The 11,648-nt window shown below is 40.3% G+C and overlaps 3 protein-coding genes across 3 annotated transcripts; all 3 read left to right on the top strand.

Moving 5' to 3' along the window:
• Window positions 1–1,833: 1,833 nt before the first annotated feature.
• On the top strand, window positions 1,834–6,327 carry angptl6 (angiopoietin-like 6). The gene is made up of 7 exons (XM_034893514.1): window positions 1,834–1,902; window positions 2,415–2,902; window positions 2,994–3,131; window positions 3,229–3,427; window positions 4,974–5,167; window positions 5,531–5,801; window positions 5,893–6,327. The coding sequence occupies exons 2-7, from the start codon at window positions 2,441–2,443 to the stop codon at window positions 6,075–6,077; spliced, it is 1,449 nt and encodes a 482-aa protein (XP_034749405.1). The 5' UTR covers window positions 1,834–1,902; window positions 2,415–2,440; the 3' UTR covers window positions 6,078–6,327.
• Window positions 6,328–6,521: 194 nt separating this feature from the next.
• On the top strand, window positions 6,522–8,949 carry LOC117958159 (intercellular adhesion molecule 1-like). The gene is made up of 4 exons (XM_034894430.1): window positions 6,522–6,745; window positions 7,953–8,228; window positions 8,311–8,628; window positions 8,741–8,949. The coding sequence occupies exons 1-4, from the start codon at window positions 6,694–6,696 to the stop codon at window positions 8,947–8,949; spliced, it is 855 nt and encodes a 284-aa protein (XP_034750321.1). The 5' UTR covers window positions 6,522–6,693.
• On the top strand, window positions 8,881–11,622 carry icam5 (intercellular adhesion molecule 5). Its single transcript, XM_034893513.1, has 6 exons — window positions 8,881–9,205; window positions 9,426–9,752; window positions 9,880–10,116; window positions 10,189–10,416; window positions 10,548–10,811; window positions 10,986–11,622. Exons 1-6 carry the CDS (start codon window positions 8,950–8,952, stop codon window positions 11,183–11,185), a joined length of 1,512 nt encoding a protein of 503 aa, XP_034749404.1. The 5' UTR covers window positions 8,881–8,949; the 3' UTR covers window positions 11,186–11,622.
• Window positions 11,623–11,648: the final 26 nt, after the last annotated feature.

Raw genomic sequence — 11,648 nt, 5'->3', positions numbered from 1 at the left:
TCAATATATATATTGATTTTATGCAATCTGCCAATGTTGCAGGACTAAACAAAAACGTCATTCTTGAATTTTAAAAAAGCCATAAAGAAATGTAATAAAAAAGTCCAGTCAATGAGGGGAAAAATAAGATGTCAGTAGAAACTTTATTCGGAAGTGGCAACAGAGAGCAGCAAAGAGACCAGTAACAAAACAAAAATACTAAAACCACACCATGCAATTTGTTCCAGGAACTGCAGGAAGGCAACAACACCAGTTGCTGTGATACCACAAACAAGAAAATAATTATTATTATGTGTCACACTTCCACCCCGTCATTGAAGGAGCTTTATGAGATCTGTAACTCAGTCAGAAGCAGATATTACAGCAGGGCAACTTCTGCAATTTCAAAGATGTTATTTCAAAGTGTTTACTGACAACACTAATGCCAGAAGAATATGGTATACAACCAGATTTACATGAAAACGCCAAACAGCTGGAATAGCATTTCTAAGGTCAAAAAGCTGACGGCTTTGTTTGCTAACTTATTTCATGATCTGCCCCCACCCAACACAGATACTAACCCTTCCATAGATTGGTCGTGGCCATCAGTGCAACAAAATGGAAAATCCCAACTCACAAAACATAAGGCAACAAAAATGATTTTCTTTTGTTTTTTGTTGTTCTCATGGCCAGATTGCTATATTATCAAATACACCAGAAAGCTGCAGTGCTGCGGCTGTCTACTCTGTTTGTTAAAAGCTGCTTGCATCTCCAGTACTGAATGAAAGCTTACCTTTTTTGATACTTTCTAATTCACTACATTTTGAAGGCAAATATTGTACTTTTTACTGCATTGCAAGTATTGGACTATTGGCCTTTGCAAATTAGGATTTTTTATGTGAGTGTCACCTCAACCAGCTGGGGCACTAAAATGCTGCTTATGTATTAAATGTACTGTATATAATAATATTCCAATATTCTGACATATTTTATAACATAAATGGGCTCAAAAAGATACTTTAAGTATATTTTTGTATTTTAACGTCTGTAAACCATTGAATGTAGGATTTCCTTGCCACTTTTACTCAAGTAAAAAAGGCAAGAGTACTTTCCTACTGCCTCCAGCAAAGGTTAGTCAAAGATAAAGCGATGTCAATGAGTTGCCAAGATATTAGTCCCCATAGCTCTAAAGCTGATGCTGCACGTCAGAAGACAAAGAACATGACTGTTTCTTTTATCAGGTAAAAGCATAAACTAGCTTAAACGATTACTTGAAGATACAATTTTAATAATTGCATTATTGTTTTTTGTTTGGCAAATGCAACAAACATTTCATTTTACTAGCTTTTCAAATGGGAGGATTTTATGCTTTTCTTTGTCATGTAGGCTATGTGGATTTAGGGACTGTTGACAAAATGAGAAAAACATAAAGACATTTAAATACACTTTTTGTCATTATTTACTAACATTTCATAGACACAACTATTAACAAAACCAATAAAAAGAATCATTAGTTAGAGTCCAGGTGTAAACCAATGCATGTGAATACCTCACCAGTTCAGCTCCTAATGGGACAGAGTGTGTGGTGTGTGGCATGGTTGATGGCGGAGGGAGGAGACATCCAGCTAAAGAGCAGGTACTGGGAGGCGGCGTCATCAGATAGTTTGTAATTAGTTCCCTCTTCCGAGATCCTGAGGCAGAACTTCAGGACAAGAAGAGGCAGTCTAGCTGCTGACAAAACTTGGGTGTCATACTTTTTCTTCACTTCAACATTTTACAGGGGGCCGTAGACAACTTTGATTTGGGAAGAAGCGGCTTGTTTGTGTGACTCTTCCTGATCCTTGAACCCATCCTGGGAGCTGCGGTTATACACACTGGAGGAGAACACAAACGTCCTGAACACCTTTCCTTTCAGCAGCTACGGTGAGTCAGTATAATCCACTTTTAATGTAGACTGAAATGTACTGGTTATGAAATCAAGTTGCATTTAATCCCTTGTTTAATCATACCAAAGAAAATTAAACTTTTATGCAGAAAAAAAGTATTTGTTTGACGTGTAAATACACTGTATACCTTTGGTATCAGTGAGAAGAAGTTTCTTATGTCAGATGTCCATATTGACCTACTTGGATTCTTGTGTTTATGGTGTTGACTGTGGTTGTTGTGGCTGGATGTGGAGCAAACTCTTCTGTTGACCGTGAGATGGAGGTGTGTTTATTCTGGCTGGTTGATGTGGACTGTTGTTTCTTCAGTGTTGACCTGCTAATAATAAATTCCAGCCAGGGTGAAATGTGTGTACCCTCCTTTTGCAAGAAAACATCTGGTCAACAGTCAAGAACCCTTGAACACAAAGTTCGTGTTTTTTTATCAGTTGTTATTTTGTGTTGTTATTCCTGTGGTAATTCTTATCAAGTGCTCTCATTTTCTCCTACCAGGGTCGAATCAGAATTTTAAAAAATTCATGGAGAAGACACTGACAATAAGTCTGACTCTTTTCTTAACACTCTGCGTGGACATACCAGGAGCCGGAGGACAGAAAGAGGGGGCTCATGGCGAAAACACTTCATCACGATCTTCAGAAACAAAAGGAGGCCGTTGCTCCTACACTTTCATTGTTCCACAGCAAAAACTGACAGGTGCACTGTGTTTGAACACGCAGTCTGCGTCTACCAACCAGTCCGAGGTGGTGGCGCTGCGGGTGGAGCTCAGACGGCAGCAGGAGCAGCTGGAGAAGCTCCGGGGCCAGCTGGAGCAGGAGGGGTCACTTGCAACTGAGGTAAGAGCCCTGCGCAAAGAGAGTAGCAGCATGAATTCTCGCATTACCCAGCTCTATGCCCAGCTGCTACATGAAGTCATACACAAGAAAGACCAGGCTTTGGAGCAGCAGAGGGTGGAGAACCTCCTGCTAAACGCTACAACACAGGTGAGCAGAGAACTGTCACATAAAGGTTCTTCTCATCCTAATCGTAATCAAACTCATCCTCATGTCTTCTGTGGGTGGGGCAACATGTCAGGCGCTGCAGGTGTCCAGTAACTACAGGGAGCTGGAGAAGAAATATGGAGCCCTCACCTCCATGATGAGCTCCCAGAACCAGTTCATTGCTCGTCTGGAGAAGCAGTGCCAGTGCAGAGACTCCACACAGGCCTCTCTGGTATAGGAACATATTATGGTCTGCATGTTGCACATTTATATTAGGTTTTTAAACTGTAATTGAGAGTGGTATGTTGTTTTTGTGTTGGTCTGGACAGGTGACAACTGAACCCCCCAAAAGCCAGCCTAATGTGCATCCTAATTACAGCTCTGAAGCCAACGAAATGACCAATGACGTTCAAAGAGACCAAAGTGCTCTTCCGCCACAGCAGGGAAAAACTATTCCTTTCCTCCCCACCACTCCAGCCAACACCACAGACCTTCCTTTTAGCAGTTTCCCTGTCACAAAGACTCCAGGTACATCAACGTAAAGCATGTCTTATGGTAGAAGTACTCGATTAGACCTAAACCTCTGTGTAAAAGCGGGTCAATCATCAGTCAGTTATTTAGCTGCTTCGATAAGAAGAAGCTGAAGGAGTCAGTGACCTGATGGTGGGAGCCCTATCTCTCTGGGAATGCCTAAACAATGTCAAAAGCAGCCAGCAGCTCTTTAAAAATGGACAGGACCTCCTAATGAAGACACACTCATGAACCACGGCATTTGTTGGAGTTTTAAATGACACGGCTGCTGTATACTTGCACAACTGGAATGTTTGAAATAACAGGGTGAAAATTGAGCAGTCTTTCCAATAAGTAAGCACAACCAAAGTGACTCTACCTTTGGTGTGTGACTCAACTCCTGCTAAAAGGTGTGCGGAAAGACATTGACAATATCTTAATCTCACAATCTCAGTATATGTGTAACTGAACATGGACGATGAACGCTTATCAGGGATGTTGGCATTGTCCCTTAGTGTGGAAGAGCTTCCTCCATGTATACATTTGTACAATTTCTACGTGCCGATTCCTATGTTCATCTTATCACTGTGACAGGAGACACTGAACATGTGTCGGGGGGAAAAATTCCACAGCTCTAAGAAGATAAGATGGAGTTTTAAAATTTCTGTGATCTTCCTGACGCTAAAACCAGTTTGGATTCCGAATTCCAAAACCATCTTAACAGGCACCCTTGTGTTTTCCAAATTACTAATTTAAAGTCTGTGAAAAAGCATGAGTTTTGCACAAAATAAGTCCCCAGAAGCCTCTTCACTCACAAAAACACGTGATCTAGTTCACATTCTGAGTGTCCATGACACAGTAAATGTTTACATTTTGTGTCCTGTTTTGTTAGCTGTGGATTGGAGCAAACCCAGTTGAATTAATTAGAACAGAATCTCTGCATAGGTCCGGGCAGTTAAGGTTTACAAATAAAAAAACAGAGCATTGTTAGGTCTAAAGAAACTATTTAAACATTTAAATACAATTTTACTTATAGTTTTTCATCAAAACAGATGTTATCTCAGGACACTTTAGAGATGGAGTAGGTTTAGACACAGGGTAAGAAGTATGACTGATAATAATAATTATAGCAGTAGGTTTAATGCAAAGACACGATAAACAGTAACAATTATAGTGATGGTAAATATCAGAATAGAACTGACTAATATTAATAATGATCCACATACTTTAGGCTATAGTTGCGTTTACTTTCCAGAACGTTTGAAAAATTGAAGTTTATTATGTGAGCCACATACTTTGATTATGGCTTTAATTTTGCTAGCTATTATTTTCTGCTACTTTCTTAGTAAGCCTTTATTAACTGACTCAAAGGTTTGCTATGAAAACAAAAAAATACTACAGGTTGCTAAGATCCAGTATGTCTTGATTTGAATCTGTTGCTCCTCAGACTAATCATCTCCAACTGAGAGCTATTTGCCATATTACATCATGTATCTGCATGATGCTTTTCTTATTATTGCTCCTCCAGCCTCACCTGGTTGCATATACTTTTCTCCCATTTCAGGGCCTTGGCGGGACTGTCAGCATGTGCTGGAATCAGGCGAGACCACCAGCGGGATCTACCTGCTCCGCCCACAGAGTGCCAACCGCCTCCTGCAGGCCTGGTGCGAGCAGAGTCGGGCTCAGGGAGGGTGGACGGTCATCCAGAGGAGACAGGATGGCTCGGTCAACTTCTTCAGGACTTGGGAGCAGTACAAGGTGATTCTTAGTTTAGCGTTTTTGCATGCTGACATCTAAAAATAGCACCAAACAGAAACCACAGCAGAAGCTGACGGGAAAGTCATCAGGATTGCAGGTTTTGTCATAAATTAAAGTATTTGGACAAATTTAAATTTCGACCTGAGGATGGTGCTAGATGAAAAGGCAGACTAGCGCATCACCAATTCTATTACAAATGATCTTGTGGGGGAAGTTAATGATTGTTGAGACATTTCACTAAAAGCCAAATAGTCAGGGGATCACCAAATTTCAAATTACAATCCAGTAGTGAAAACGTTGACCTGCTGCACTAGAGTCAGAGGAAAAAGAACAAGATGAAAGCGGTGTGTTACTGTTTTACAGCAAGGCTTTGGGAACCTAGACGGAGAGTACTGGCTTGGCCTGGAACACCTCTACTGGCTAACTAAACAGGCCCAATATAAGCTACGGGTGGCTTTGGAGGACTGGCATGGCCGGCAGGTTTTTGCTGAGTATGACAGCTTTCACCTGGAACCGGAAAGCGATTGGTATCGAATGCGGTTAGGACAATACCACGGCAACGCAGGGGACTCCCTCTCATGGCACAACAACAAGGCCTTCACCACCCTGGATCGAGACAAGGATGGCTACACCGGTCTGCTCTCACACTGGATCTATTTGTTAGCTCTCTAATGATTTTTTGACATTTTTCTGTTAATAAGCCTGTTCCTCTGTTGTGTCACCAGGTAACTGCGCTCATTTTCAAAAAGGAGGCTGGTGGTACCACATGTGTGCACACTCCAATCTAAATGGTGTGTGGTATCGGGGTGGACACTACCGCAGCCGCTACCAGGATGGGGTCTACTGGGCAGAGTTCCACGGAGGGTCCTACTCCCTCAAACGAGTTTCCATGATGATCAAACCCACATAACAAAGTTGCATTACAGACATGTAAGAAAGAAACGTATTGATGAACGAATGCAGACAGATGTAGAGGGCCTTAATGAATATGTTTCAGTGTTATCCCTGTTGAACCAGTGAAAAAGGTCTCTACATGTTGACCAAAGGCCAGAGGCTGTGAATCATTGGATGATGACTAACATGTACTTTGTTGACATGTCTGTCCTCTGTTGTGCAATTTCCTGTCAAAATTTGATTTTCCAATTTGTAAAAATGTTCAAAATAAAAAAATAAAATGATGTCAAAGTGGCTCCTGCATTACCGTTGTTAATAGAAAAATACAGTAAATGGTAAACAGAATATTGAAAAGAAGAATGTGGTTCCACAAAGAGCAAAGTGTGGTTAGGGTGTCACATTTCCGTTTGGCAGACGTTTCCTGTTCTGGGCGTAGAATTTCCCCTGGTATAGCCTTCTTTCTTTTTATTGTTCTAACGTCACGTGACCATCAGCAACAGGTCATTACCATCAGGGCCAGCTCTGAGCCAGGTTTAATCTTATCCAGGTGCTGAAGCTGGGCATTAACGAACCATCCTGAAACACACCTTACCTCTGCCATCCACCTCCTTCCTCCTGCATGATCATCTAGCATGCTGCCTCTCAGGATGTTGGGCTTCCTCATGCTCATGCTTTCCCTGTGTGGTGAGTGATGCTCAACAGGAGCTCTGTGTGGGTCTGAAATGTTATCACTTATTTTGTGCTGGGGTTAGAGATAAAACATAAAAATACTAAGGTAGTTTCCTGCTTACTTAAAGTTTCAATAGCTCCACGTGTTACCAGTGATGGTGAAAAGAGAGGGAAAAAAGGTTAGATACACTGAAAAAAGATTTAGATTTTTTAATCTAAATCATGTTTTTGATCTTACTTGTTAACTTGATTACTTTGAGCAATGCCACTTTAATTTCCTTTTAGTGAAGATAATCTAAAGAAGATGTCATGTATGTAGTTTTTGACTTGTCTTGACTAGTTTTTGAACAATAAAGAAAACCGATTAAAAAAAGTGTGCCCTCTTTAGATGTAATTCCAACTTTGAGATTTTAATTGGCCAAGGTACAATGTTTGTGGTAAAAACTTCCACTACACTGACAGTTGTAAACCATATTAACGGCAGTGGGTGTGGGGAATGGAGTCCATTTTGAAATAAAAATGATCAGAACAATTTAGCAAATTAACTATAGTCCAAGCACAACACAGATGTTTAATAAGACAGCATACGGTATATAAATACTTCTGTAATACGGCATGCAAACATTGTCTGTAAAGATGAGATTTTATTAATCCCTGAATGGGAAATGTAGTTGTTTCAGCAGCACAAAGACAGACATAAGTGCAAATAAATAGAAATGTAAAATACAGTGAAAAAAAATAGAATAAATAAAATAATAAGTATTCTTACCGCCATCAGAAGGGTATAATTAAAAAAAGAAATGAACTATACAAAAGCATTAAAGACAAAGTTACGAGGTAATATATATATTACTTGCTGCTATTAATCATACCATGTGACTAAAAGCAGTGATGTGAACTGTACACCAGGATAATATATACTGTGATTAAGTGATGATACTTAGTGTGGTCAAGGTAGCATGGAAGATCAATCTTTTTTGAATGTTTTAAAATTAATTATATAAGGACCTGGTGTCAGTGCTGATTGCACAGTGGTGAAATTGGTATGACAGATCTGTGATTCAGCACTCTTATCACTGGAAACATGAGTACTGTGAGCTTGAATTCAGCCTTCAACTCAGTCCAAGTGCAATGGGCATGCATTAGCAATCTGAGCCACCAGAGTGCAGCAAAGTCAAATTTTACTGTCCAATAAATGTATTACCATTTTGTCAATCAACAGATGCAGACAATTTATGCCCCACTGAGCTCAACCCTCTCACCCTGGATCCCCCAGAGGTTATATATGGATATGAAAAGTCAGTGTTGGTTAACTGCACCAGCAAAGTGGACAATCATGGGGGGATGTACTGGACTGTTGGAAACACAGACCATTCAATGGAATATAACAATAGTTATATCCAAGTGTCATTGTCAAACTGGAATGTAAAGGCAGAGTGCAAAATAAAGCTAAATGACACTCATGAATGCAGCAAAGGCCTTACAATCACTGTGTACAGTAAGTGTCATTTCAAATGAATATTATTTGATTAAAAAAAAACAGCCAAAACGATAATCTACATCCAATTTTGTTTTGATAGAGAATCCAGAAATGGTCCGCGTTTTTTCTGCACAGAATGAACCTATAGTGGAAGAGACACCATTTGAACTGCAGTGTGATATCATCAATGTTGCTCCTGTTCAAAACCTCACTGTGAGGTGGTACAAAAACAATCAATCCATCAGGGAAGACTCGTTCCACAAACCAATCAAAACACCAGTAAATGAGTCTTCTACTCTTGTAGTCAACATCAGCAGAGAAGAAAACGGAGCTAAGTTTAGGTGTGAGGCACAGCTGGACTTTGGGCAACATGGATCACAACCTGTTACTTCTGACACATACACGGTTGCCGTGCACTGTAAGTAAACACTGTTGTTTCCAGACAAGCAGAAATGTTGTAAATTTCCTCAATATGGTTCTCTACCATGTAAATATTTGTATAAATAACAAGCCTTTGTTTGCCTCTTCAGACGCTCCTGAGCTCCAGAACCAAACGGAAGATGTCTATGTGAATGAGGAAAACAATGTCACCCTGAACTGTGACGCTGAGGGGCACCCTCCTCCCCACTTTCATAGGACATGTGATGGGATAAATATAATATATATTATTAGCTTTGATGTGGAATGTGTATTTATTGTGCAGCAAAATGAAGCTCTGATTGAATATGCATACTTTTGAATGGCAGGTTGTCCCTTGGTAGTGACGCCTGCTGAAATGGTGGTGAGATTTGGGGATCCAGCTTCAGTTAACTGCAGCACAGATGCAGATGTTCAACAAATAGGCTGGGAGGCACCAGTTGGAGCCACGTCAGGTCCAGGTCCTGCTGTCATCTGGAAAATTGAAAAACTGGAAGACTGGCAGATAACACTTTTGTGTTTCATTAACCTAAAAGATAATTACCAGTGTTCTAAGAAGCTAACCATCACTCTTTATAGTGAGTACAAAGCTAAAGACTGTACTAAGTTATCTTCTGTCTTCATCTCGATGGGATTGTTCTACAAAACGTTTGACACAATAATGTAAAGTTAATTAATGATGCCTGTAGCTTAAAAAAACTCTTTAAAGAGTGCCACTTTAAAAGCTAAGTAATTATGAAAGGTATACTGACCTTACTCTTTCTTTCTACTAATTGTTTCCCCCTGCTTTATTTGCAGAGACTCCAGACATTGTGTCAGTCTCTGCATTAAATGATGGACCGATGGTGGAGGGCACAGAGTACCACTTGAATTGTTCCATCGTCAATGTGGCTCCTGTGCAGAAGCTCAAAGTGACGTGGTACCGAGGCAATGAAACTGTGCACACAGACGTATTTAAGGAGACCAGTAAGGTCCCAGTAATTGTGTCCTCTGCCTTAAGAGTCACCCCGGTGGGAGATTACAACGGAGCACATTTCACATGCAAGGCTGAGCTCCAACTTGGACAAAATGGACCACAGACGGACACTACTGTAACTTCATCTCCTTACATTGCTGTTGTGCACTGTGAGTTGTCTAGTTGTATTAATTTTAGTTTTTTACTAGCTAAACACATCCAACTAATTTGGGATGTGTTTAGCCAACTAACAATACAGTTTTGATTAATGTACTGTATCCTAATGTTTAATTGTAGATAAACCAGTGCTGAAAGCTTGCCCAGCCCGTTACGCTGGTGTGGAGCATGAGTTCAGTATGGACAAGCTGCCCTTTCTAGCTGATGGGAACCCTCCACCCATTGTGGAGTGGTACTTTGATGGATACCTGATCAATGCGTCTGAGCCCCTCACCAGGACTCAATCAGGGAATTACACAGCTGAAATTTACAATAACCTTGGCAGGAGCACCACCTCTGTCGTTATCACAATCGAATGTGAGTATATCAGACCTGCTTGGTAAGTTAATATTTCTGTTTCCATTATTTATTCTTATACCATGTTCCCAGATGGCCCTTTATTTCACTGTGAACATCACTACAACGTCAAAGAGAATGAGAATGGTCAGCTCCCGTGTGAACCAGAGGGTATTCCCAAACCTACCATCACCTGGCATAAAGATGGAAATGAGATTGAGTCTCCACAGCGCTGGACAAAGCACGATAGTGGAAGTTACTCACTTTTTGCAACCAACAAACATGGAACAGCCCATCACCTTCTACGTCTTGAAGTTTTGTGTACGTTGGTTATCGTTTGGAATCACAAAAAATGTAGCCTATTTGTCTTTGCATATTGTTTTGTTGACTGTGAATACAGGATCTGGGATTATATATTCTTCTTCTCAATTCCCCCCCTTTTTTTCAATCAGATGCCCCTGTGTTCAAGGAGGGAACGTCCAAGAAGGAGGTGTACCTCGGTGAAAATGTGACTATTGACTGCAGTGCTGAGGGCAACCCTGTCCCTGAGATCCTTTGGACCTTCAGCTCTGCAGTGAATGTGAAAAACATCACCAGGAGGCGCCAGAAGAACATCCACATCATAGGAGCCACGTCAACCCACGCTGGTGTTTACAGCTGTTATGGCATCAATGAAGTTGGGAGAGTGACCAAATCTGTGACGCTGACGATGAAAGGTATCATTATTGACTATGTGCAGAACATTTATGAAAACGTATTCAGTGAAACGGTACCTGATGCTGAAGTTGTGCTATGTTATACATAGGTTGCAAAAAAACAAAACATTTATGGACTCAAGAAGCAACAAGTAAACTTTCAATCTTTGTTGTTATATCTTGTTTGACTTACAGATAAAACCAGTGAAGTCTCCTCAACAGCCAAATGGTGGCTAATTATATTCATTGCCATCCTCATCATCCTCATCCTCATCCTCATCCTGACCTGCGTCCACAAACAATGCAAAAAACATGGACAATATAGTTTTGTCACTGACAAAGCCAATGATGGTTCAGACATCCCAATGACTCAGTCTAATGGGGTGCACGCTTAGGGTATTACTTGCTGTATGGGTAAGACTATTGTGTCATTTGTCTTTTTGCATGACAAGAATGACCTGTAAATATAGTATTTTAACTTTGGTATGGTACGTTTCTAGGTTCACACCAATGAAGACCGATGTCAAAATTATTAATAACGAGAAGTCTTGTTTGCCAAAAAGTGCCACTGACAAAGCGTATTAACATGATTTCTTTCTTTGTGGGGCATTCAATTCTAACCTAGGTTTTTATTTAAAAAATCTTAATTAAGTTACACAATAGCCTATTATGTGTTGTGTGCGTATTTGTAACCTTCATTGCTTTTTGTATATACAATGATTGTCTTTATGATTTCACATTTGTATGCTTTCACAATGCAGCTTTGATTATTATCAATGCCAGAGTTTACAGTTGAATCCTAAGTAGACATTTTACAATATCATTGTACTGTTACATAATAAACAGAGCAGATGAATA

Source organism: Etheostoma cragini, chromosome 15, assembly GCF_013103735.1.
Source record: "Etheostoma cragini isolate CJK2018 chromosome 15, CSU_Ecrag_1.0, whole genome shotgun sequence".
NCBI classification, from domain to species: domain Eukaryota; kingdom Metazoa; phylum Chordata; class Actinopteri; order Perciformes; family Percidae; genus Etheostoma; species Etheostoma cragini.
The sequence above is the reverse complement of the archived record's forward strand: the minus strand, read 5'-3'. Positions and strand labels throughout refer to the sequence as shown.